Raw genomic sequence first — 26,064 nt, forward strand, 5'->3', positions numbered from 1 at the left:
AGGGGACGCCATGGCCCTCCCAGGGCTGGAGAGGAGCCAGGTGCCCCCCTGCTTCCACCCCCTCCCCCGACTGGGGAGAACCCAGTCCCCCAACCTGGGAAAACTGAGGCAGGGCCCGCCCCAACACTTGAAAATCCCCAGTGTCATAAATCTCCACCCCGCCCAACCGAGTTCCCAGGCCAGGCAGGGCCCACGTTTATCAGCCCCGTGAGAACCAGCCCGCCCAGTTCCTCCTGCCCAGTCCGCACTGGGAGCTGTAATTGGGCTCCATAAAAAGGCGCCTTCGCCAGGGAAAGACGCTCAGGCGCCGTTCTCAGGCCGTCGGGGTGAGTGATGGCCCCGGCGCGGGCGGGGCGGAGGTGTGCCGGGGACATGGGCCGGCTGGCACAGACACAGGTACCCCCCCCACTGAGAACGCAGGTGCCCGGGACAGCCTCCGCCCCATCACGACCAGCTGAGCCCAGGAACAAGCTGTGTTTATTGACAACGCCCCTGCAAACCCCCAGCCCCTAAATGCCCAAGTGGCGGGAGGTAGCCCCTGGGGCCCCCTGCTCCAGAGCTGGAGGGAGCCCAGGCGTCCAGGTCAGCTGCACACCCCCTCCACCAGCTCCAGCAGAGAGCCCTCCCCCCGCTTCCCCTCCACCAGCTCCCAGGAGGGCCAGTGCTCCAGGACGCCTGGGTTCTTGTAGGCTGCCTTCTGGAAGATCACGGCCTCCCCCTCCACCTGCAGCCCATGGGCCTTGCACAGCGTGGCCACCTCCCCCTCGCTATCGGCTGCCAGGAGCCGGGCCAGGCGCTCCAGCGGGAAGTGCCCACGGCGGGAATTGAACCCGTGGCTGAGCGTCAGCAGGGCCTGGCTCCGGGCAGGGGCCACGTGGGGGTACAGGGCACAGCTGGCAAGGTAGGACAGCCCCCGCGCCCGGCGGAAGAAGCAGGCCCAGTCCCGCTCCAGGAAAGCCCAGTGGATGTCCAGCGCTGTGCGCAGCTCCGGCGATCCCCGCAGTGATGCTGGCAGGTCCAGGGTCTCTCGCAGGGCCTCAGAGGAGCCTGTGGGGGGAAGCAGAGTCAGGACCCATCTCTCATCCTCCATCCCCCATGCAGCACCCCTTAGGATCCTCCCCAACTCCACACCCTGACCCTCCCCAACTCCCCAAGAGACTTAACGGTGGGGGTCTGCTACAGACCTCCCAACCAGGGACAGGAGCTTGAGCAGGAATTCCTGGGTCAGCTCACAGGGGCAGTGAAGGCTCAGGATGTGGGAGCCATGGGGGACCTGAACTTCCCGGACATGTGCTGGGAAGAGCAGTCGGCCAGGGCTGACCGCTCACGTCGGTTCTTGGCCAGAGCGCGGGACCTCCATCTAACCCGGGGGGGCACACCCCCACCGGGGGGGACGCCTTGTTGGACCTGGTGCTGGCCACGGGTGATGACCTGGTGCGGGGGCTGCGGGTGCTCGACCCCCTGGGCGACAGCGATCATCGCCTGCTGGGAGTCACCATCCAGCGCAAGGTGGCAAAGGCCGGCAGCAAGGCAGCAGCCCTAGATTTCAGGAGCTAAGGAGGATAGTTGGGGAAGCGCTGAGGTCCCAGAGGGGAGGGGAGCCAGGTGTCCAAGGACAGTGGTCACTCCTTAAGGAGACGATCCTCCAAGCCCAAAGGAAGGTAATCCTGAGGATCAAAGGGAGCAGGAGAGCACACGAGCCTCCGTGGCTCACCAGAAGCATCCGGGAATGTCTCCTTGCTAAAAGGGAGGCGCACACCCGATGGAAAGAAGGGGTCATCTCCAGGGAGGACTATTCTGCAGTCGCTCGGGGATGTAGGGGGGAGTCAGGAAGGCCAAGGCAGAGATGGGACTGGGACTGGCTTCCCAGATCAAGGACAATAAGAAGTCCTTTTTTAAATACGTAGGGGGTAAAAAGAAGGTCCCGGGTAATGTGGGGCCCTTGCAGGACACGTTAGGAAACTTGGTCGTCACACCAGACGGCAAAGCTAACATGTTCAACGATTTCTTTGCCTCCGTCTTCCGAAGTAGGGACCAGAACAGCCACCGCCCTGCTGGGCCCCCCTCGGGCCCCGGGGCAGGCACCCCTGGGCCACCGGTTAGTGAGGAACTTAGGGAGCTTCTGGAGGGGTTGGACGTATTCAAGTCAGCCGGCCCGGATGATCTCCACCCTAGAGCTCTAAAGGAACTGGCCGAGGTCACTGCAAGTCCCCTGGCACGGCTGTACGAGCACTCGTGGTGCTCTGGTGAGGCACTGGAGGACTGGAAGAGGGCCAACATGGTCCCCATCTCCAAAAAAGGCAGGAAGGAGGACCCGGGAAACTATAGGCCAGTTAGTTTCACCTTGATCCCAGGCAAGCTGTTCGAGAAAATTATGCTGGCACACATCCAGGAGGGGCCAGCGGGGGACTGCATGCTTAGGGGCAACCAGCACGGGTTCATCAGTGGCAGGTCCTGTCAGACCAACCTGGTGGCCTTCCATGATCAGATCACCAGATCATTAGAGGCAGGGGCAGCAGTGGACATCGTCTTCCTGGACTTCCGGAAGGCTTTCGACACTGTCTCTCACCCCGCTCTCATTAAGAAACTGGGGGGCTGTGGTGTAGACACCCACACAGTCAGATGAGTTGCCAACTGGCGGGAGGGCCGTACCCAGAGGGTGGTGGTGGATGGGTCCTTCTCAACCTGGAAGGACGTGGGCAGTGGGGTCCCCCAGCGCTCGGTCCTCGGGCCCGCACTGTTCAACATCTTCATCAGCGATTTGGACGAGGGGGTAAAAAGCACCCTGTTCAGATTTGCTGATGACACTAAGATGTGGGGGTACGCGGGCACACTGGAAGGATGCAACACGCTACAATCAGACCTAGACAGGTTACAGGGGTGGGCGGACAAGAATAGGATGGGTTTCAACCAGTGCAAGGTGCTGCACTTGGGGAGGAACAACCGGCACCGTACCTACAGGTTGGGGAACTCCCCTCTTGACAGCACGGAGGCGGAAAGGGATCTGGGGGTCATCACTGACTCCAAGATGAACATGGGCCGGCAGTGTGGGGAGACAGTTAGGAAGGCCAACCGCACCTTGTCCTGCATCCACATCTCGAGCAGGTCCAAGGAGGTGATCCCCCCCCTCTGTGCAGCACTGGTCAGGCCGCAGCTGGAGTACTGTGTCCAGTTCTGGGCGCTGCACTTTAGGAGGGGTGTGGGCAGCATGGAGAGGGCCAGAGGAGGCCACTCGCATGATCAGGGGGCAGCAGGCAGGCCCTATGAGGAGAGGCGACGGGACCTGAACCTGTTCAGCCTCCAAAAGAGAAGGCTGAGGGGGGATCTTGGGGCCTGTTATAAACTAATCAGGGGGATCAGCAGGCATTGGGGGAGTCACTGTTCCCCCGAGCACCGCCAGGAGTGACCAGGAATAACGGTCACAAGCTGGCGGAGGATAGATTTAGGCTGGATATCAGGAGGCACGACTTCACGGTCAGGGCAGCTAGGGTCTGGAACCAACTTCCAAGAGAAGGGGTGCAGGCCCCTACCCTGGGGGTGTTTAAGAGGAGGTTAGACGAACATCTTGCTGGGGTCATTTGACCCAGTACTCTTTCCTGCCATGGCAGGGCGACTAGATGATCTGCTCAGGTCCCTTCCGACCCTAGAAACCATGAAACTATAAACCCTGCCTAGCTTCCAGCCCCGATCACCCCTGCTGAACTTGCCCCCTTGCAGCACAGCACCCCTTGCTGGCTGCTCCCACCCAGTGCCCCCAGTACAGGGGGTACAAAACACCCCCGCAATTGGACCCCATTTCCTGGCAGCCTCAGCAGGGGTGGCTCCTGTGGGCCCCACGCGGCCAGGGCATGTGGTGGGGAGTGGTGTCTGGGAGCGAGACCGGGGCAGGGGAGACCCCAGGATCATGGGGCAGCGACAGCACAGGGCAGGGGCCGGCAATCCACTGCCCACGCACCCCTGCAGTGAGTGCCTGCTCTGCAGGCAGGGAGCGGGTCACGGCTGTGCCTGGCCCCACGCTGTCACTGCCCCAGGATCCCGGCACCAGACCTCTGTGTGGCTCCAGCCGGTCTCCATGTAGACCCTGGGGTTATGGTGTCAAGGCCATGGTTCTGCAGGCAGGGGCACGCAGATCCCAAGGTCTCCAAGGAGACCAGCCAGGGGCGGCACAGCCGGGTCCGGGGCCAGGATCACAGGGTGGCGAGAGTGCTTGTGGCAGGGGCGTGTGGGCAGCACGTGGCGGCTCTGCCCCAGCCCAGTGCTGTCACCACCCAGGAGCACCCGGCCCTGCCCTACTGTTTCGGCTCCATCCCAGCGCCCACTGCCTGCGCCTGTCCTGCCCCTGGGGGTGGGTGTGGGGCAGATGGGCTGGGTGCTCGGGCAGTGGGCACCACGGCCAGAAAAGCCAGGGCTTCCAGGAAACGGAGTCCGGAGGCAGGCCATATTTTGCCCACCCCAGGCTGGTACCTCACCCAGGTTGCACAGCAGGAAGCAGGCCTGGAAGAGGGGCTGGGCATGGTGCGGGCCAGGCTCCCGGTAGCAGCGCCGCAGCCCAGCGAAGGTCTCTTGGAGCTGCGCGCGGTGCAGGTGGGGGTCCCAGAGCGCTGGGGACCGGGCACCCAGGCGGTAGCCGGCGTGGAGCAAGTAGGCGGCCGTCCGCTCCAGCAGGGTGGCATAGGGCACCCCCCGCAGGCCCTGCAGGGCAGCGTCCAGCCTCACAGCCCGCAGCCGGTCGGTGATGAAGTCGTAGCACTCAGCAGGGGCCACGGCTGTGGCCGCCTGGGACTCCACGCGGCCCAGCAGGTGCCGCACCGTGGCCAGCAGCACCGCAGGGGGGCGGAGCTCCTCGGGGAGGGGGCGGGGCTTGCCAGCAGCCGGGCGAGAGTACTCCTTCACGGCCCCGTCCTCCTCCAGTCGATGCAGCTGGCCCTGGCGCTCCCGCCGGGCTCGCTCTGCCGGGGGGCACATGGCCTGGCAGGTGCCCACCGGGAACTCCTCCATGGGGGGGCCTGCGGGGTGGGAGGAGAGAAAGAGAAGGGGGATTAATTAGGGAGGGCCGGATCAGGCCGATTCCGGAAGGATCGGGGCCCTGGCACGTGGAGGGAAAGGGGAAGAGTATCAGGCCCCTAACAGGTGGGGGAGGGGACTGGGGGGTTATCCAAAGGGGACAGGATCACACCCTGATCCTGGCAGGATCAGAGTCCAATGGGGGGGAGGGGGGTTATCCAGGGAGGTGGGGGCCGCATGGGATTAAGCTCTAATTCTGGAAGGATTGGGACCCTAAATAGGGGGGTTACCCATGGGGGGGCAGGACTGGGCCCAATTCTGGCCCTTGATGGGGGCTTGGGTTCTCTGAGGAGACAAGATCAGGACCCTAATGGGAGGGGATGGGGGGGTTAATCTGGGGGGGGGGAATGGACAGGATCGGGCCCCGATTCTGGAAGGATCTGGGTCCCAATGGGGCGGGTGGAGGGGCAGGACTGGGCCAGGATTCCGGAAGGATCCGGGCCCTTATGGGGGGGGAATCTGGGGGACAGGATCAGGCCGCCAATAGCAGGATCAGGGCCTTGGGAGGGAGTTGGGGGGGGCTAAGGACTGGTGGCGAACCCCCCCGGAAGCCTCCATGTATCCCACAATGCCTTGCTGCCTTCCCTCCCCCAGCACCTCCCCCCGCTTACCCACAATGCACTGGGCAGGCAGCGGCTTCCTCCCTTGCACAGAGGTGTTAGGACGCCCGGGGTCTCTGCAGCGCGGGGGCGGGGGGAGCAGGGGGGCTGGGACTGCTGGGCGCGGGGGGGCGGGGGGGCGGGGCCCCTGGGTTCGGTCCATAACTCCAGCTCGAGACCCTCACACACAGCCCCCCAAGAGCCAGGGTGACCTCACAGGGCCCCACTTCCTGTCCCAAACAGCCCCCCACTTCCTGTCCCGCCCCCCAGCCTCCAGGCCGACCAAAAGGGCCCAGGCTTGCCAGAAGCCACGCCCCTGGGTGGGACATGAAGAAAGGGGCGGGGCTGGGATCTCCTGGGTCCCCTCCAGCCCCTGGGGGGGGGGGGGGGTCTCAGCTCCTGGACTGCTGGGCTCTCCCCGCCCGCACGCCCTGCCCTGCCTCAGTTTCCCCAGCCCGCGAGAACAAGGCACCGTCTCCAAAGTCGCACAAATCTGCTTTAGTGTGATGGTACAAGGGCCCCGGAGCCCGGGGGGGGCAGGGGAGAGGAGAGGAGGGGTCAGGGGGCTTAAGGGGGTCCCCGGGGGGGCAGGAGGGGGTGGCGCTGGGCCAAGGCTTCGGCCCGCTCCAGGTACTCGGCCGTCTTCCTCTTCACAGCCTCGCGCCGGGCGGCGTCGGGGTCTCCTGTGGGGGGAGACACGGGATCCAGCCCCGGGCGCCTGGGCTCGCCCCCACCCCCCAGCTCATGCATATGTGACCCCCCCCCGGAGAGCTGGGTTCTCTCCCAGCTTGGGGAGGGGAGTGGGCTGGGCTGGGCTGGGGGGGTACTGGGTCCCCGGAAACCTGGGTTCACTAGGAGGGGGAGTGGGGGGGCTGGGGGCCTGGACGCCTGGGCTCTCCATCCATCCCTTCCCCCCCCAGTTCTGTGCCTCAGTTTCCCCCCCCCGTACCTGGCAGCCCCTGCAGCAGGACCTGGACGGCGCCGCGGTAGCAGCTCAGGGCTCCGGCCACATCTCCAGCCGCTTCCCGGGCCAAGGCCTGGCGGACCTGGGCCGTGGCCTGGGCCACGTACCCCCCAACAGGCGCCCCCGGCCCCGGGTCCAGCTCCCACAAGGCCTCGGCTGCCGCCTCTGCCTCCTCCTCTGCGCCTGGCGGGGGCAATGTAGGGTTAAACTTGGCAGGGACCCCCCCAAGCCCCCCTTGGCACCCCGGGATCCAGCCCAGATCAGGGCCCTCTCTGCTTCCCCAGCACCCCCTGCTGGTGCTCCAGAATCGGGCCAGGATGGGGACCTACCGCCGGCCAGGACAGGGTCGAAGAGGGCCAAGTCGTGGGGGGGCAAGGCCCCAGGGGGGGGTGACCCCCCGTCCTCGTCTTCAAGGCCCCCCCCAGCGAAGAGGGAGTCCAGGTCGGCGTCTCCCTGCTGCTCCCGGATGCCGGGGTCCCCTCCTGTGGGGGGGAGGGGGGTGCTGGGAGGGGGGCAGGGCACCCCTGTCCCCCACCCTCCAGCTCTGCTCCAGGGAGCACCAGGCCTCAGTTTCCCCACTTGTATGGGGGCAGGGCTGGGGGTGGTGGGATGGAGTACGGTAATGCTCCTAATAATGGGCATTCAAAAATGGCGGGGCTGCAAGAGGGTTATCATAATGCTGTTAATAACAAGCATGAAAAATGGGGGTGGGGGTCCTCTATAATGTGACTGTAATGCTGTTAATAATGGGCATGCAAAAATGGGGTATGAAAATACTGTATTATTGTTAATTATAGGCAGGCTGCAAGGGGCAGGAGCTGCAGGAAAGCTACCACCATGCTGCTAATAAAAGGCATGTGAAAATGAGACCCAGCTCTTAACTGAGGGGGTTTCTATGGGGGAACTGTAATGCTCCTAATAGTGAGCACACAGAAATGTGGCCCAGATCTCAGCTGTTGCAGGGTGGGAGGATGAGGGAGGACTAAAGATAACATAATGCTGCTAAGGTGGGTTAACACTGAACAGGGGCTGTACGGGATACCGTAATGCTGCTAAAAATGAGCATGAAAAAAATAGGGCCCAGCTCTTAACTGGAGTGAGTGGGGGGGAGGTGGCATCTGGATAGGTCTCCTGTAATGCTCCTAATAACAGATATGAAAAAATAGAGCCCAGAACTCAGCTAGGCAGACTGTGAGTGGCAACCGAAGGCACCACAATGCTGCTAATACTTGGCCAGCTAATATGGGGCTGTAGGGGGTGCCATGATGCTAATAACGGGCCTGAACTCAGCGGTGTCAGGAGGATCACTAGAGAATTACCGTAATACCACTAATAATGCACCTAATAATATGGAGCACAGGCCCACATCAGGGGTGTGATGATTAAATGACGTCACTAAAAACTGGCGTGCTATAAAGACACGGGGGTGGGGGGCAGCCAGGACTCAGCTGCTCTGTGCCAGGCTGTAACAGCTCAGCTTTGTTCTCTGCCCACACGCACCCTCCCAGCTCCATGTCACACGGCCCCATGCCACAGCACCACGTGCTGAGCTGGAGGGAGCCGGGGAGCCCTGTATAGAGAGCCAGCCTGGAAACCTGCCCATGGCCCTCCCGGAGCTGGAGGGAACCCAGGTGTCTGGGGTCCCAGTCCCCTACCTGTGTCCTCTCCCTCTAGCCTGTAGCTCTCGGCTCCCGTCTCCCCCGCTCCAGGGCTCTGTGGTTCCAGCTGCTCTGTGGCTGCCTGGGTCTCATCCAGGCCCCCCGGGGGCATTGGGATGAGTGGGGGTGGCAGCGAGGGCTGGCTGCAGGCATCCAGGGGTCTCCTCACTTCCCCGCCCTGGAGGGGGGATGAGCAGGGTGAAGGGGGAGGGAACCCAGGCTCCAAGCCCCAACCTGCTTTCACCCCGGCTGCACTCCCCCCCCAGAGCTGGAGAGAACCGAGGTGTCCGGGCCCCTACCCGGAAGAACTCCTTGAGCTGGGGGCTGTTGGTGAGCGCAGGGATGGGGACAGTGAAGCGCAGCATTGTCTCAGCCGCCTGGCGCCGCTCCTCAATCACCTCGGGCTCAAACCGGCCTGAGGGAGGTTGGAGGGGGGCATTAGCGGGGGGGGGTGCTCCTGGCCACTGCCCCCACCCAGTCTGGCCTGGGCACTGGCTAGGCATGGGGCAGGGGCCTGTCCCTGTGCAAGAGGTCCTGATGCAGGCTGGATCCTGGGGCAGGGGGCACGGACAGCTCCACCTGCTCTGACCCCCAGGCCCCACTCCCCTCCCGGAGGCAGAGAGAACCCAGGCGGTGCCCCCTGCTCCCCGGACACCTGGGTCCCGCCCCACGTCTCTCCCCATCCCAGACATCTGGGTCCCTTCCCATCCCACCCCAGATGCCTGGGTCCCCCCGGATGCCCGGGGCCCTTACCAAAGACCTGGGCCTTGGGGAAGGCGGGGAAGTCCTCGAGGCGCCGGAAGAGGTGGCGGTGGGTGTAGGCGAGGTCCCCGTGCAGCTTGCGCAGGTCACTGTAGCGCTTCCATATGACCACCTGTGCCCGGGCAGTGTCAGGGCCACAGGACACCCCAGCCTCGACCCCCCAGCCATAGCCGGGACCTGGCACCCCCTAGGCCGCAGCACACACGCACAGGCATGCACGCCCCTCCCCGTGCCAAAGCACACATATGCAGTAGGCACAAGCACACTTTCACATGCATGTGCACACAAGCACACACATATACACCCCCCCCACCGGCACACGAGCAGATATGCACACACACATACGGACACAGTCATGCCTTTGTGCACACACGTCCATGCACACCCATGCATGTGCACACGGGACTGCATCCACACACATGCAAATGCTCATGCATGCACCTGTGTACACACACATCTCTGCGTACACATATCTTCACATGTTTAACAGACACACAGATATGTACACACACGTGCGTATCCACATACACGTATACAGAACGGCTATGGGTGTGTGTGTATATATGGGCACACGTATGCTTATGCAAAGACGTAGGCAGATCCATATCCCAGCACCCGCTCCACTACAGGCTGCTATCTAGGCCCCCTCCCCAGACCCCGGGGGCTGCGCCCCCTTGCCCCCGCCATGTCCCCATCTCCCCCTCGCATCACCTCCTTGATGTCCTCAGGGGTTCGTCTTGGACACAAACTGGGGGGGAGAGGAAGAGACGGGGGCTTAGAGGGGGGCGGATGACACGGACCCCCCAAACAGAGACGCCCACGGACACGGGGGCAGAGTGTAGTTCAGGGGGGCCAGGGGGCGGGGCCAGGGGCGGGGCGGGGCTACACAGCGGGCTATGCTACGTAGGGGTGTGGTGTGGTGTGGTGTGGCAGGGGGCGTGGTCATGTGGGGCACTCCCTGCCCCTCGGGGGTGGGGGGCTGCCTTCTTAAAGGGGCCACGTGCCGCAGCTCTACCTCCTCCTCCCCTTAAAGGGACCGCTCACTAGATATTTACCTCTGCAAGGCCGCTCTTAAAGGGGTCGCGCCTAAAGGGCCACCCCTTAAAGGCGTCACTGTGCAACAGCCCCCTTTTTAAAGGGAGATTTGTGCAATAGCCCCGTTAACTCGCTTCTTAAAGGGACCTTTGTACACCTGCCCCCCACCCCCTTCTTAAAGAGACCGCTGTGCAACTGCCCCCAACTCAACTCCCCGCTACGCTCCCTTTAAAGAAGCCACACGCCGCCTCCCCGGGGCTTTTGCCCCTCACCTTGGCCGTCACTTTATACTCGGTGTAGCCCTTGGGGTTGGTCCTCGGCTCCGTCACGGTATAATCCCGCTCGTAATCGTCCTTCGCCCGCCGAGCCATCGCCGCCTTCCCTTTTAGGGGGCTGCGGCCCCTTTAAATCCCGACCCTCTCCCCAGCTCCCCCCCCGCAGGCAGCCGCGAGGAGGAGCAGCCACTGCGCATGCGCTCGAGTGGGACACGGGAGCAGCGCCGGCCCCGCAGCCACTGCGCACGCGTGGACAAACCCGCCCCGTCTTAGAGGGCATCTGGCAAGTGCAAAGCCCCAGGCGAGCCGCAGAGCCTAGGGCTCCTCTCTCAAGTGCTTCCCCGGTGGAGGAAGGGGAAAGGGGGCAGGTAAGAGGTAGTAGGGGCAGGATCCACAGGGCAGGGGCAAGGAGCCTGGTAATCTAGGGAGACCCCAGGCCCCCCACCCATCCCCAAAAGCCTGAGGGTTGCAGGCCCCTCTGGGGTGGAGCAGACAGAGACCTGCCCCTCCAGCAGTGAAATGCAGCTCATTCTGGGGTGGGATGTGAACTGGGTCCCACGTGCAGCTGCTTCTGGGGCAAGGCATGGAAGCCTTTCTGGGTTCTTCAGCAGAGACTGGGGTTGGGATGCAGCAGACAGGGACCCCTCACCCAGCAACAAAACACAGCTGGTTCTGGGGTGGGATATGGACACGGCTAGGACACATCAACCCTGCGCTAGGATGTGGCTGCTTTTGGGGCAGGACCCTCCTAAGACAGAGGTTGGGATGCAGCTGCTTCTGGGGTGGGGCTGTGGCTTCACAACTCACTGCAATGGGGCACATAGTACAGGAAGGAGAGGCAGAGCTGGGCTTGGAGGGGGCAGGCCAGTGTTTTTATTAGTGTAATAGGCAAGACTTAACACAAAGGTTGAGGGGGGCTAGTACCTCTCCCTCTTCCTGAGCCCCCTCATTCAAGGAATCCAGGGCCCCCCTCACTCCAGCCTCCCTTCTCGAGACCCTATCCCAAGCCCCCGCCCCGAGAAGCGATGGAGGGTCCTATCCACATGAACCCAGGGGTCTGATGGAAGGTGCAATCCGAGTCCAAAGGAGAAGCAGTGAAGTGGGTGATAGGGAGGGAAGACAGGCCTGCCCTTCACACCCGCAAGCAGGGGCCCTGTCAGGGCCAGACTCAGTCTGCGGTGAAGATGCGACTGGAGATGTCGTCCAGGAGCCAGTCAATGCCCACAAGAAGGTTCTGCCCTGTGACAGCGCTACAGGCCTGGATGCACCAGTGGTGGCTCTTGATACTGTCCAGTTCCAGAGCCTGGTGGTTAGGGGAAGAGGGAGAAGGCTGAGAACCCAGGCATCCCGGCCCCCAGTGCCCCCTGCTCTAAGCCCCTGGACCTTAGAGCTGGGGAGAACCCAGGCATTTGGGCTCCCACACCCCCTGCTCTAACCCCTCAGCTCCCACTCCCGTCCTAGAGCAGGAGAGAACCCAGGAGTCCGGGGCTCCCAGTTCCTGCTAGTCTAATCCCCAGACCCCACTTCCCTTCCACAACTGGAGACAACCCAGGCAACCAGGCTCCCAACCTTCACTCTCCTCCCAGACCCAAGGAGAACCCAGGTGTCTGGGTCCCAGCCCCCGTGACTCTTACCTCGCGGATGGCGTTGGAGTTCAGCGCCCCTGGCAGGTCCTGTTTGTTGGCAAAGATGAGCAGGGTGGCCCCTGACAAGCGCTTGGGGGGGGGGAGGATTAGAAGAGGGTCAGCAACCTGAGCTAGATGTGTCCTCCTCCACCCCAGCTCCCTACCCGCTCTTGCAAACAGGGTGCTGATTTGCAGCCAACAGTCACCCCAAAATCCCCACTTCTTTGGACATTTGGTATGATCCAGGCCCCTATTACCCAACCCCTACTTGCTAGAACCCCCTCCACCCAGACTTGGTACAATCCTGTAACAGACACTTGGGTCAACCCAGTATACCTAGCAAGGCACTCCCCCTCCATGATAACTGGTACAGCCCACCAGTCCCTGCTGAACACTGCCCCCAGCCAAAGTCTGGTACAGTCCTGAAGCCCCCTGAAGATGCATGGTGCAGCCCACAGACCCCCCACCAAACCCTCATGCTTGGTACAGCCCACCCCATAACATTGCCTATAATCTCCCCATACCCTGCTGCATGTCCCCCCTCCAGACCACTTAGTATATCCCGCCCCATGACACCTACAGCCCCTGAGGACACTTAGTACATCCTGCTACCCCCCAATACCTGGTACAGTCCATTCCTATCTGGTATAGCCTTCCCATGTCCAACTGTATGGTTCCCCCTAGATCACTTGGTACAATCCTGCAGCCCCCCTGACACAGCCCACCACCCCCACCAATACTTGGAACAGTCCATCCCCATAACATTGGCTATAGGCCTGCTATGGCCACCTACCTGCAGCTGCCTGCCTCATCCCAAGGGCACCCCCTTCCCCTCCTCTCTGCTCCCACCCCAGCCTGGGTGCAGCCCTACCTCTTCCACCAGGAGGTTCTGGAGCTCCTGCTTGCAGAGGGCCAGGCGATGCCGGTCCGCACTGTCCACCACCCAGATAAGCCCATCTGTGCTCTCAAAGTAGTTGCGCCAATAGGAGCGCAGGGAGCTCTGTCCCCCCACATCCCAGATGTTCAGCTTGAACCTGGGCAGGGGGAGGAAGAGGAGACACAGGCAGCGTTAGGAGATCCCAGCATGCTATTGTTCCCCCCTCCCACTCCAGCCCCCTTGGTACAGCCCTACATTCTCCTAACCCCCTCCCTAATACTTGGTACAGTCCATCCCCATAACAGCAGCTGTAGTTGCCTCATGCCCAACTGCATGTCCCCCCAGGCACTTGGTACAACCTTGCAGTATCATGAGTATTTGCTGCAGCCCATCCCCTCCCAATACTTGGTACAGTCCACCCCATAACACCAGCTATACTCCCCATAACCCAGGCCACTTGGTACAACCCTGCAGCCCCTTGAAGATGCTTGGTAGAGCCCACTAAGGGGAAGGGGCATCAGGCTGTGCCTGCACCTCGAGGGAGAAGGGTATCAGGCTGTACCCAGAGGGTGCCAGGCTCTACCAGTACAAGTGAGGGAGGGGCCCTGGATTGTATCAAGAGGGCTTAGAGGAGAAAAAAGAGAAAGAGCTGGGCTGTACCAAGGAGGCATGGGGGGGGGAAAGGAAAGGGTGTCAGACTGCACCAACCCAAGCAAGGGGATGGAGCAGGGCTGTACCAACCAGGTAGATGGGGAACAGGGAGGGGGGGTTGCAATCTCACCCTCTGTGCTCCAGGGTCTTGATATTGAAGCCTAGGGTGGGTGAGATTGTGTCAATGTCCTCCCCATTGAACTTCTTCAGGATGGTGGTTTTCCCAGCATTATCCAAACCACTGGGGGGTGCAGGGGGTCAAAGAAGCAACCAGTAAGCACATGGAGATGGGGGGCCGGGGGGGGGTCACAGCAGGTTTGACCTGGTGCAGGCCCTTCACCCTGCCTCTGGCAGAGAGCACAGGCCTGTATGAACACTGGGTACATCCACCGCCCAGCTGCAAGCTGGACCCTCCGGGCACCCCCTTCTCTCCTAGGCAGCTGGTACAATCCACCCCATGCCCACAGGACCTCCAAAACATGTGGGTATGGGGTGGGCTACACCACAAGATGCCCTCCTCCAGACACATGGTACAACCCACCCCATCACAGTGTCCACCTCCTCCAACACTTGCTATAGTCCACCCAATAGCCCTAGCACCTGCCTCCTTCCCCAGACACTTGGTACAGCCAACCCCAGAAACAGAGCATCTCCCCCCGCCGCCCCCTTCTGAGCCATTCAGTACACCCTTTCCAACCCACCTTTCCACCCCTAGATACTTGCTCACCTACCCCAGCCCATGCCCTCCCCCCCACACACACTTGGTACAGACTACCCTATGCCACCTATACACCTCACTTCCTACAAGCCATTTGGTACAGACCCCTTCCCCTCCACACCACCTGAAAAAAATACCCTACTCCTTCTGACCTGGTACATCCCACCCTGTGCTTCTCTCCTCCAACACTTGGTACAACCCACCCCTCCCCCCTGACACTCAGTACACCCCCTTTGCCCCACACTTGGTAGAGCCCCCTCGTCCTTCAGACACTTAGTACAACCAACCCCTCTTCCCCCAAACAATTGGTACAGCCCCCTTCTTTCCCCAAAACACTTGGTACAGCCCAGCCTCTCCTCCTCCAGAGACTTGGCACAGTCCACCCTCTTTCCTTAAACACTTGGTACTGCCCACCCCTCCTCTAGACACTTGGTACAACCCCTTCCTCCCCTCCGCCCCCCAACCAAACACATGGCACAGTCCACCCCATACCCCCAATCGCCGCCACTCCCCCCCGGGGCACTTGGCCCGGCCCCGCCGCGGAAGGATACAGCATGAGGACCCGCAACTCCCGCTCCTTCTGCCGCATCTTCTTGAGGATGGTCAGCAACCCCATCACCACTGGCCCTGCACCTCCTCCGCCTCACCCGGCCCCTATTGGTCCGCCGCACGGCCCGTCAGGGAACTGCGCCTTCCCATTGGCCGCGCTCGGCAGCTACCCCGCCCCCTCCGCCCGGAAATCATAGAAGCGAGGATACCCGGCCGCCTAGAGGGGCAGAAGGTGCGGCGGCGGGGCCTTCGCAGCAGCGCCACCTAGCGCGAGGTGGGTGAGAAGCATTAGAAACACCTGCTGGCTAGAAGGCCGCTCGCTGAGGAGCGCATACCGCCACCGAAGGGGAGGAATTACTGGGGGGAGGTCTCAGGCTGGATTTACAGGCCCTATAATGACGCAACACTATTGGCTGCATCCATCAATGACATCACCAGGAGCTGGTGAGAGATAACAGCATGGATGACTGTACTGTCCCTCCATGGACAACTCCACTCCAAGCCCTAGGGGACCTGGCCCACATCTGCTACCCCCACAGGCACCCCCAGAAAGGGTGAAGTCAGGACCATCTCCTGCACCGGGGGGTCCCAAGCTGTCCGATTCAGGGTCTCTCCTACATGCTGACACTTGGAGGGGAGGGGGTGCTTTTGAGCTGAGATCTGGGAGATCCCCCAGGTCCAAGGGGTGTACCCACATCTCCCCACCCTCCTCCACCCCATCCGTCCCCCTGTGGTCATGTCCCACAGGCCTGACTGGAGCTAGCAGGGAAAGAGATGTCTCACACCATTACCTGGGCAATGCAGGGACCATCTGGAAGCATCATCAGGCAAGATGGGGGGCAGTAGGCTTCCCTGGACAAGGGGGGTAGGTTTGGGGGTGGGAAGAAAGACAAGAGGGAGAGAGACAAGCTGATTATGGATGATCACCTGTCAGGCAGGTCTTGTTAGTGCTAATGATTCCCTGCATTAACAAGGGGGTGGGGGCATGGCAGAAAGGTGACAGTGTTGTGATAGGAGTTGATGGCACCAAGGACCTGAAGCAGATGGAAGATAGAAGGCTGTTGGGATGGGGGGGGGGTCACCCTATGCTCCCTGTACCCCAGAACATTTTCAGGCAGCCCCAGATGGGAAGTAGATGAGAGCTGCAGAAGCAGGCACAAGCTCCCACTCAGCTGAACTACAAGCCCCTCTGTGCCTCAGTTTCCGACTTAGAATCGTAGACCCCAAGGCTGGAAGGGATTTTCCCACAGGTCTGGGTATTTGGTGGTGGGCAGAGAAGCAGGGAGAGGTCTGGGAGCTCCGTGATAATTAGACTCCTATCGCTACCCGCCTTTACATTGATGGAGTCGTAGAGAACATAGGCTGGGTCAGGTTGGCATGCATGGTGGGTAGGTGGCTAGACCTGGGACTGGGATTGGACCCGGTGTTCAACTCCAGACCCAGCACATGGAATCAGACCTGGGAGGAGGCTCCAGGACCTGGTACATGGGATTGGACACACCACATGGGCTCCAGGACCTGGTACGTGGCTCTGGTTCTGGGGAAGCTACAGACCCCACACAGGATCTGATCTGGCACACAGCAGCCACCCATGCATCTGCTTCTTACCACAGAGTAAGACCCAGGATAGGTTAACTCTGGGGTAACTGTGCCTCAGTTTCCCCATGTTCAAGGGAGCTTTTTTTGAGGGACCCTGGGGGTCAGCAGATCCTAACTCTCTGCCCCACACCAAATCTCACTGAAGGAAAGCTAGGTTACAACACACACACACATGCACGCACACACAGGCCTAGCTCTGGAGTGGGGGTGGGTATCAGAAACCCCCATTTCCCTCCAATCACAGGCCCATCGCAGCCCCTGAAGCCAGGAGCTGGGGGTGGCTTACTACTCAGCTCACAGTAAGCCCAAGAGCTCTGGACGCGCTGCACCCCAGACTTGATGCAGCAGCCCGGTATGGTGAGCAGGCCGCAGCATAGCCTGTCTGCCCGTACCCCTGGCCACAAGTCTGGGCAGACACGGCACACGGAGCTCCTCTCATGGCAGCTTGCTCATATGAAAGAACATAAGAGCTGCACAGACTGGGTAAGACCCTAGGTCTATCTTGCCCAGTCTCCTCTGTCCATGGCAGCAGAGCAGAGGCCAGGAGGGTGAGTGACTGGGTCTGAGCAGGATTTTCCTCCCCGCTTTGTTCCTCTCTCACTCACAGCCTCCAGCACTCGAGGCCCAGGACACTCCGATACAGAGGCCGTGCCCGTAAACCCCCATGCTCCATATGGCTCCCAATGCCCCTTTCCTCCAAGACCGTGGCCAATCCCTCGGTGGACCCCTCGTTCTTGTCCAGCAAGAGCTAGTGCCTAACAATTCCCTGCAACAATGATCCCTATAATCATAATAAATCTTGCTGTTTAGCACGTTGTAAACCCTTGCCCTGTCCCCCCTCAAGCGTCTTTTCTAAACGGAACAGGCCTGGCCTTGTTCATCTCTCCCTCCTAGACCACGAATCAGCCTTGCTGGCCTCCTCTACTTCTAGATCATACCAGGCCCAGGGGCATAAAGCAGGTGCTGGCAGGGGTGGACGTAACCGGCAGGTGTGGTGAGGGGTCTTGAGCCCCGTTGCTCCGGGGGAGGGCAAGGAGCTTTCTGTGCACATGGGGATGTCACGGAGGTGGATGATGCTTTCCATGGTGTCCCCCTCCACAGGCACAACAGCAAAGGTCTGCAGGATGTCGCAGGAGCTCTAGGGCTCGGAGAGGCCTCACAGCTCAGCCCCTGGTGCCCATGAAGATCTTCCCCATGGCTGGGCCTTGCCCTTGTGGGGGGAGAGAGGAGGGTTAGGGGCTGGGAAGACTCCAGCAGGCCCAAGCTACTACCCCGGTTCCCAACATGTCCCTTCCCTGGCTCCGGGGATCTCACCCCCCTCCCCAGGCCTGCGTCACTTAGCCCCCAGCCATGGGGGGGTCACCCCAGGACCCCTCCACCACATAGTGGGGGGGGGGCCCTAGCTTCCCTGTATTGTGGGGGTCACTCCAGCACCCCCCCACCTTCCCCACAGGGGGGTCTTCTTTTCATCTCCAAGCCCCGCCCCCATGTGGCTGTGGCTGTGGCCCCGCCCCCGCCCTTGCATTCACTCACCCTGGGTCGCCCCCTCCTTTGGGTCCCATCTCGCCCACGCAAAAATGGCGGCCGCCTCACTTCCGGTGCCGGGACCGGAAGTAGCTACGTACACCGGGTCTTACCCCGCCCCCCACTGGTTTACCCTGAAGCGGGGAGGCGCCGTTTTGGCCTACCTGCGTGAAATACGTTCCGTTGCCCCGGTCCCGTTACAGTGGCGTGAAATAAGTCACGGGGGGGAGGGGCTTGCTTTTACCGTATTTCTTGTATACGATGTGATGCAAACTCCCAGCTGTTGCGTTTGTTGTTTTAGCTGTGCGATTTCTGCCAGAAAATGGGTTGCATCACAGCGCCCGCGAAGTAAGTCACATGGGGAAAAGGCTGTTACCGTATATCCCTCATATAATGTGCACCACATGCCCTAGCTGCTCAGTTATTTTTTTTGTAAGGTGTATGCTGTGTTCCAGAAAATATGGTAGATCTGGGGGGCCGTGACATCCGTTGCCATTGCTCCCCGCACATACCATATTTCTCATATATTACTGAGCATGAAATTCCCAGCAGCTGTTTTAATATATTTTTAAAGATGTGTGTTATATACCAGAAAATATGGTAGATCATTGGGGGGGGGGCTTGACATAACTGTTCTTACCTCATTTATCATATATAATGTGCACTACAATTCCCAGGTTTTTTAATGTGTGTATGCTTGAAAATATGGTAGGACCACCAGGGTCCTAAAACAAAGCACCATCACAACCCTCCTCTTACCATATTTATTATGTATAATGTACATCAAACTCCCAGCAGCTGATGCTCTTAAAAAAAACAGGAATGTGGTAGGCTAGAAAATGTAGCAGGCTGCATGAAATAAGGAAGGGTTGTGCAAGGGCAAGGGCACCATATTACTCCTAAGATGAGGGCAGATGGGAAAAAAAAACCCAGAGTGATTCAGGGCTAGAGAACAAGGGCTCCTAGGGTGAGATCCCAGCTGGCTTTGCCGGGGGGAGATGGGGCCCAGTGATCTTCTGGGTGTCTCTGGTGCATAAGACAACACAGTTCACCCAAGATGGAGAAGGATGAAAGCATCCTGGAGGAAGATTGGGGGGGGGGGGCAGAAGCTTCATTAGTGTGGGACTTAATTATCTCCCTCCAACCCTTCCCAGATCGGCTGATCAATGATTAACAAACCAACCCAAGTTTCTCACACATCATTCCCCTCTTCCCAGAAACACCCTTCCAAGGATGCCAGGAAGGATATGGGGGTGGTTAGATTTGTCCAGCAGAGGAGGAACACACGCAAGCACACGTGCACACACACACCGCAGGATACTGGGATAGACGCACACACGTACATATACACACATGCACACACAGAACCCAGGAGTCCAGGATGGATGGATGAACACACACACACACACACACAAAATCCAGCGGTCTGGGACATGGACACGCACACGCACCCCCTGTACCCAGGCATCCAGGACACAGACACACACACACGGGTCACAATCCAGCCATTCCCACCCCCTTCCCACCCTCCCTCTTCCCATGAGCATTTCACTCTCTTACAACTACCCCTTGCCTCCCCCCAGGCAGGAAGATCCCCCACTTTCCCCATCCAGACCCCTGAACCCAGCTGGGGGGGTCCCCATCCCTGGGTGAGCCATGTGCAATGGAGGAAGGGGCCTCTCCAAGACCAGGGAGGTGTCCTGGCTGGGGGCTCCCTGCCCCATGCAAGGCTCCTGTGAGGGAGTGGGGGATATCTCCGGGGGGGGGGGGAGTCCTGCCTGGGAGGGAGGCTCCCCACCCTTGTGCAAGGCCTGTGGGAGGAGTGGGGATATCTCCAGGGCTGGGGGGGAAGGGAGGAATCCAAGCTGGGAGGCTTCGGGGGGCAGGGTGGGGGGGGTCCCCAGCCCTAGGCAGGGGAGAGGGAGGGTGTCTCCAGGGCCAGGATGGGGGTGGATCCTAGCTGGGAGGAGCTCCCCACCTTTGTGCGAGGCCGTGTGAAGGAGGGGGGCGTCTCCAAGGTCAGGCCGATAGAGCAGGAAATTCCAACCACGTGTCGCAGGCTCTTCTGGGCAAAGGCCCCGTTTAGGATAAACCGAAACCTGGGAGGCTACAAAGGACCAGGCGTCGCCGTCACACACGCACTCGGGCACCAGCCTCATGCGAGAGGCTGGACCCTGGGCTCGCACGCGTACACCCCTACCCCTCCCAGGCTGGCATGGAGGGAACCCTGGTGGCATGGAGTGGAAGCTCAGATGACTCGCAAGGGGGGGCGGTGAGTGTGAGGGCACATGCGTGTCGGGGGTGGGAAGGGAGGGAGGAGGAGTGGGGTCGGAGATAGGGTGCAGGTGGGTGGGTGTTGGATGCCTGGGTTGTGTTTGTGTGTGTGCGTCCCAGACACCTGGGTTCTCGGTGTGTGTATCTGGGATGCCTGGTGTGCGTGTGTCTGGGTTCTCAGTGCATGTGTGCGCACTTGTGTGCCCATGTCTCAGATGCCTAGGTTCTCAGTGTGTGTGTGTGTGTGTGTGTGTGTGTGTGTGTACAGTGGGGGGAACGGGACACCTGGGTCCTGCAGGTTTTGTGTGTGTGCATGTCCCAGATGCCTGGGCTCTGTGTGTGTGTGCACGCACACGTGTGTCTGTCCCAGATGTCTGGGGTCTCCATGCATGTGTGTCCCCCAAATGCCTGGGTTTCCAGTGTGTGTGTGTTTGTCTCCTTGGTGTCTGGGTTCTTAGTGTGTGTGTCCTGGATGCCTGGGTTGTGTGTGCGCACCCCAGATGCCTGTTCTTACCCCCCTCCCACCTTCCAGGACCCCTCGAGCATGAAGCAGCAGAAGCGGCGGCAGAGGAACCGGGTGGCTGCTCAGAGGAGCCGCAAGAAGCACACGGAGAAGGCCGATGAGCTGCACCAGGTCTGCCCCCACCAAGAACCAAGACCCCCCCCACACCAGACCTCCCCAAATCAAGATGTCATGTCTCCTAAGCCCTGCATTGCTCCTGGGGAGGGGGGATTCTCTGCCCTCCCCGGGAAGCTATAAAACAAGCCCCTTTAAGAGGTGCTGCATTGATGTGGGGTAAAGGGAGGGGTTCCTGTTTGGAGAGCGGGGGGAGCTGGGAGCCTGGGGTCTCTGGGAGGCCAGTTGGGACAAGGGGAGCCCAGATGCCCGGGCTCCCTCCTGCTCTGCCCTTGCAGTCCAGTGCTCCACCCGCATGGTGGTAGGGTGGAGGCTGAGCGAAAGTAATAGCAAAAGGCTGTGGGCACTGGCAGGGGGGCCAGGAAGTGTGTGGGGGGTGGACCAGGGCCAGCTGGACCGGGGCCAGTCTGCGCCGAGCACACAGGCACCCGGGCTCCCAGCCCCCTCCCTGAGCTGCAGACATCCCAGGCACACACTGAACCAACCCAGGCTCCCAGCCCTGCTCCCAAGTGTCACTTCCCTCCCAGCTCTGACGGGAACCCAGGCGTCCGGGAAACACACCGACACCCACACGCGCACAACCCAGGTGTCCCAGTTCCCAGCCACTTCTGCTCCCTCCCCACCCCCACTCCCCTTCCAGAGCTGGAGGAAACCCCGGCGTCCAGGACAGATACACCTACAGGCCCCCGGGCTCCCAGCCCCCCCAACCCTACTCCCCTCCTAGCACTGAAGGGACCCCAGCGCCCAGCCCCTGACCCCTTCTCTCTCCACCACAGCAGCACGAGCAGCTGGAGCAGGCCAATGCGGGGCTGCGGCGAGAGATCAAGGGGCTGCAGCAAGAAATCAAGGCCTGGAGCCAGGTCCTGGCCCAGCATGAAGTCTCCTGCACCTTGGGCAGCCACGACCTCCTTCTGGACTTGCTGGCAGCCCCTGCACCCCGACCCTGGGCCCTCGAGGGGCTGGAGCTGGGCGTCTCCTGACCCCTCACTTGGAGGGAAACTGAGGCATGTGGGTGGGGCTACCTGGTGACACACAGGAGCTGGCATGCTGGACTGACCCCAGACACCTCGGTTCTCTCCTGGCTCTGGAAGGGGAGTGGGGGTTTTGTGGGGTTGGAGGCCCGGACCCTCCAACTGACTTCATGTCTAAGCACCCCTCCCCACCCCAGCCTCCATGCTGCATGGGTTCGACTCCATGCCTGATCCTTTCATTCCAACAGGACCAAAAACACTGGCCTCCTTCCCCCTCTCGCCCTGCAAAGGAACCCAGGCGTCCGGGGTGCCAGGCTGTCCCCAGGCCTGTGGACAAGGGTGGGGGTGGGGGTGGGCTTGTTCTTTGCACTGTATCCCTCTGGTGGGGTCTCTGCACACCAAGATGACAGAGAAGCCCACTGACTTCCACACTACCCAGCACAGAGACACTAGGCCCCTTCCCATCCCTGAATCTTTGAGCTGTGAACTATAAACTAAATGCCTTCCTCTTCTCTTGCCAAGAGACCTCTTTTTCCCTCTGCCAACTTCTGATTTCTCCTTTCCCCATGAAATCAGAATCCTGGTTGCCATATTAGGATTATGGTACCCACCCACCAAACTGGCAGGTGGGGATTTGGATGGTGCTCAGAGTAGTGCTGTGCAGGTGCATTCATAGTGGTGGTTACAGTACTACACATAGCCCCCGTCCCCAAACGAGGATGCATTATCAGGGTGTCACTGTGAAGGTGCATTCATAGTGGTATTTATGGTACTACCTGCAACCTCCCATCCCCAAACAAGGCTTCACTAACATGGTGCCATTTTTTACCTGCATTGTTCATTGTTTTAGGATACCAGATGAAGGCTGCGTTGCAGACTGTGCTTTATTAGGCACATTATGGTAGTGCTCACAGCTGCCCTCCCCCCACTCCACAAATAACAATGGGGTTACACTGCATCCTAGGCATTATTAGGGATATTACAGTAGTGCCCAGAGAGCCCCACCGCATTATAATCAAGACTGGACTATTTAGTGCACACATTTAATGGTATTATAGCAACACCACCTCTCCTCTCCAATAGGAATGGGGCTCCCATTTGATGGGTGGATTATTAGGAGTATTATGGTAGCTCTGCAGCAGCAGAGGGGTTTGGCTTGAAATATTTTTTGGTGGGGGAGAAATAAGGGCTTCACTGGCCATGAATTGAACCCAGAGCTCCCCATGGCAGTGAGGCCAGGCATGCCCTGCCCCTGGCGTGACCCGTGTGGCCTGGGGGACCCTGCATGCACCCCCAAGCAGTGTCCCCCCATGGCCCCATGGGCTACAGAACGGTCCTGCTCTATAGAGGGGTTGGTCAGAGTGTGTGTGTGTGTGTGTGTGTGCGCGTGCATGTGCATGCACGTGCATATGAGTGCTGGACCCTTGGGTGGGGGGTGTGGTCTGTTCCCCTTTCCTCAAGTTGTACAGGGGCCAGGGACAGGTGTGTGTATATGTGTCCAAGTCCTGGATGCTTAGTGTGTGTGCGCCTGCGTGCATGTGTCTGTGTGCGTGTATGCTGGACACTTGGAGTTAGAGGGGCGTGCTGGATGCTTACTGGGTGTATGTGTGCCCTAGATGCCTGCAGGGGTGCATGTGTGTGTGCATGTGTATATGCCCTGGATGCCTGGGGGCCATGGGCAGCCTGGCCAAGTTTCACAGGGGCCAGGGACAGGGGGGATGGGAGGGTGTCAGAGTCCTGGATGCTTAGTGTGTGTCCTGGACACCTAGGTGTGTGTGGTGTGTATGTGTGCTGGACATTTTGGGGGGGCGGGGGTGTGCTGGATGCCTGGGTCCTGTGTGTGCCAGTGTGTGAGACACTGGCCACACAACGACCAGCCTGATCCTGTGCTTCTCCCTTCCCTGCTTTGCTGCCCTCTTCTGAGGGCCTCACCCAGCCCCAGCCCCGGCCCCAGCTGAGGCTCCCGGGTGTCCGGATGTCTTGCCCTCCCCAGCATCATCAGTCAGCCCCTGGCTCCTGACCCATCTGTCTGTCCAGGCAGTCAAGGAGACCTAGCAGGGCCTCCAGCCAGGCCTTTGTCGCCCCCTGCCCCAATGGGGCCTGGTGCTGCCCAGCCACAGGTTCACCCCCCCAGGGGCTCCCAAATCTCCAAGGATGGAGACTCCAGCACCACTTAGGGCAGCCTGTTCCAGTGCTTCGCCACCCTTCTCCAGAATTTGTCCTCATATCCAGCCTCAACTTCCCTTGCTGCAGCCTGAGCCCATTGCTCCTTGTTCTGTCTCTGGCTCCATGCTCTTTGGAGCCACCCTCTAGGGAGGTGATGGCTGCTACTCAATCCCCCTCAGTCTTCTCCCCACTGGGCTCAGACAGCCCCATGCCCTCAGCCTTTCCCCACCCATCCGATGCCCCAGCCCTGTCTTCTTTGCCTTCCGCTGGACTCTTTCCCAGTCCTCTTAGCACCCCATGCCCAGTATTAGGAGCATTACAATAGACCAGGGCTTCCTAGCTACACTGTATTATTAGAAGCATTAGGGTCTAGCCTGGAGCCCTCAAGTCAACCCCAGAGGATTCTGGGAAAGTTGTGAAGGCCACAAGAATGTTGCGCCACCTATGATGTCAGATTGGGGGAGCAGGGTTAAAGGCACAGGCCCCCACAATGCTGCTGGCTTGGGGGGGGGGGTAGAAAGGGAGGCCATCCCCTCCATGGGTGGCCTGATCAGGGCCCAATCCTGGAGCATTTTAACCCTTTCAAAACAGGGTGGCAGGAGCTGGTGGAGTGGGGGTGATTGGGGAAGGGACCCCCATGCCCCGTGGGGGGGGGCTTGATGACATCACACACAGCAGCTTGGCCAGGGTCTTTATGCCATCACCAGCCCCCAGGCCAAGCTGAGGGAAGGCCATGAGCCTGTGGGCATGGCGTTGGGCAGCTGGCTCCTGGGCCTCCTGCTTTGCTCCATGGCCGAGCAGGCTGTGCTGGGGGCAAGGCTGTGCCCTGCCTGTCAAGGACCTGAGGCTGGGGAGGGCCCTACTAAGCCCCCCTTGTGGAGCAGTGCCATGACCCTGGGACGGCAGGTGGCTGTCTGGCTCCTCATCATTGTGGCACTCTACGGGCTCATCAACCTGGCCAACGACTTCCCCAACCTGCCGCTGTGCAAGGTGAGGGGGCCCCCTGCAACCTCCCAAGATCAGGATACACAGTACTAGGAATATTACGGTACCCCTTTCTCCCCATTTGCTACCAGCCAGTGCCAGAGAGGGCAGGAGGTCAGGTCTCAGGGGTGCACCATTAGGTGTATTAGGGTACCGCCCCAGTGGGGAGCGTTATTAGGAGCATTACAGCACAGATCTTGTAGGGCCCACTTTGGAGGGTGTTTTTTTAGGAATATTATAGCACAGCCTCTGTGAGACCCATTCTGGTGGGGGGTTACCTATTTTAATGGGTGCATTATTAGGAATATTATGGCACAGCCTCAGAGAAGCTCATTTTGGTGGGTGCATTAGTAGGAGTATTATTGCATAGCCCAGTGGGATCTAGTTTGATGGGTGCATTATTAGGAGTATTACAGTGCCTCCCTGATAATGACAAGCAAAGATTACGTCCCAGTTTTTACAGGCACATTTTTAGGAGTATTACAGTACCAAACTAAGTCTTGCTGTGACTCCAGTTGTTAGAGGTATTACAGTAGCAAGCAAAATCCTGTTAGGATGAGGTTTAGTAGCAGCATTACGGTAGGACCCCGGGCCCTAGTCAAAGGGGTGCAACATTAGCAGCATTACGGTAAGATAAAGGCTCCAGTTAAGAAGGGGGCACTATGTACCGTATTGCTGCCCCATTATAAGGAAGAGCAGGCTCCTATTCAGGGATGTGCATTCTTAGCAGCAATACGGTGGCAATGGGACTGACTTGCCCCCAGCTAGTAGCAAGGTGGAAGGGGATTATGTGGGGCACGGGGTTAGGGGAGTTATGGTACCAGTGGCGGGGGGGGCCCAGCCCTGGTTAACCCCTGCAAGGCCGGATGCCCCATGCCCTGCATGGCGGAGGGAAACCGAGGCAGGGCGGACCCCGGGACTCTGCCCCGTGCTTGAACTGGGAGGGAAGCCAGGGCTCGGCCCGTGCTCTCACCCCCAAGCCGGGGAGACCCCCGTCCCGGTTCCGGGGTCGCGGGGCTGAGTGCGGTGTCCGGCAGGCGGCGGTGCGGCGGGGCCCGGCGCGGGCTGAGCGGGACGCGCTGCGGCTGCTGGCGGAGCTGTGGCTGCAGCGGGCCCGGGACAGGGGCGGCGG

General features: G+C 60.4%; 4 protein-coding genes across 12 annotated transcripts in view; 2 read left to right on the plus strand and 2 right to left on the minus strand.

Moving 5' to 3' along the window:
* The window catches only part of TOP6BL (TOP6B like initiator of meiotic double strand breaks), a 133,144-nt gene that overhangs the window by 73,190 nt on the left and 33,890 nt on the right, over positions 1 to 26,064 (plus strand). The window lies entirely within an intron of this gene.
* Positions 116 to 10,511, minus strand: LOC149860512 (SAC3 domain-containing protein 1-like). 4 transcript variants are annotated; one of them, XM_090055044.1, is made up of 9 exons: positions 10,355 to 10,510; positions 9,759 to 9,795; positions 9,039 to 9,159; positions 8,585 to 8,700; positions 8,283 to 8,463; positions 6,957 to 7,109; positions 6,613 to 6,810; positions 4,470 to 5,006; positions 118 to 1,047 (listed from the first exon to the last, which is right to left on the minus strand). In XM_090055044.1, exons 4-9 carry the CDS (start codon positions 8,648 to 8,650, stop codon positions 584 to 586), a joined length of 1,599 nt encoding a protein of 532 aa, XP_089911170.1. In that variant the 5' UTR covers positions 8,651 to 8,700; positions 9,039 to 9,159; positions 9,759 to 9,795; positions 10,355 to 10,510; the 3' UTR covers positions 118 to 583. The 4 variants fall into 4 exon arrangements, with proteins under 4 accessions (XP_089911172.1, XP_089911170.1, XP_089911171.1 ...); XM_090055045.1 differs by lacking the exon at positions 8,585 to 8,700 and having other exon boundaries at positions 10,355 to 10,511; XM_090055043.1 differs by lacking the exon at positions 10,355 to 10,510 and having other exon boundaries at positions 710 to 1,047; positions 4,465 to 5,006.
* ARL2 (ARF like GTPase 2) lies at positions 11,208 to 17,974 on the minus strand. 4 transcript variants are annotated; one of them, XM_090055181.1, is made up of 8 exons: positions 17,910 to 17,974; positions 17,315 to 17,586; positions 15,569 to 15,629; positions 14,780 to 14,882; positions 13,641 to 13,751; positions 12,854 to 13,016; positions 11,992 to 12,072; positions 11,208 to 11,660 (listed from the first exon to the last, which is right to left on the minus strand). In XM_090055181.1, the coding sequence occupies exons 4-8, from the start codon at positions 14,842 to 14,844 to the stop codon at positions 11,526 to 11,528; spliced, it is 555 nt and encodes a 184-aa protein (XP_089911307.1). In that variant the 5' UTR covers positions 14,845 to 14,882; positions 15,569 to 15,629; positions 17,315 to 17,586; positions 17,910 to 17,974; the 3' UTR covers positions 11,208 to 11,525. The 4 variants fall into 4 exon arrangements, with proteins under 4 accessions (XP_089911307.1, XP_089911308.1, XP_089911306.1 ...); XM_090055182.1 differs by lacking the exon at positions 14,780 to 14,882; XM_090055180.1 differs by having other exon boundaries at positions 15,569 to 17,586.
* Positions 19,435 to 26,010, plus strand: BATF2 (basic leucine zipper ATF-like transcription factor 2). 3 transcript variants are annotated; one of them, XM_090055188.1, is made up of 3 exons: positions 19,435 to 20,172; positions 20,707 to 20,808; positions 21,591 to 26,010. In XM_090055188.1, the coding sequence occupies exons 1-3, from the start codon at positions 20,116 to 20,118 to the stop codon at positions 21,789 to 21,791; spliced, it is 360 nt and encodes a 119-aa protein (XP_089911314.1). In that variant the 5' UTR covers positions 19,435 to 20,115; the 3' UTR covers positions 21,792 to 26,010. The 3 variants fall into 3 exon arrangements, with proteins under 3 accessions (XP_089911314.1, XP_089911312.1, XP_089911313.1); XM_090055187.1 differs by having other exon boundaries at positions 19,444 to 20,172; positions 21,588 to 26,010; XM_090055186.1 differs by having other exon boundaries at positions 19,439 to 20,808; positions 21,588 to 26,010.

This window comes from Crocodylus siamensis, chromosome 6, assembly GCF_052110815.1.
Source record: "Crocodylus siamensis isolate JL-2025a chromosome 6, ASM5211081v1, whole genome shotgun sequence".
NCBI classification, from domain to species: Eukaryota; Metazoa; Chordata; order Crocodylia; family Crocodylidae; genus Crocodylus; species Crocodylus siamensis.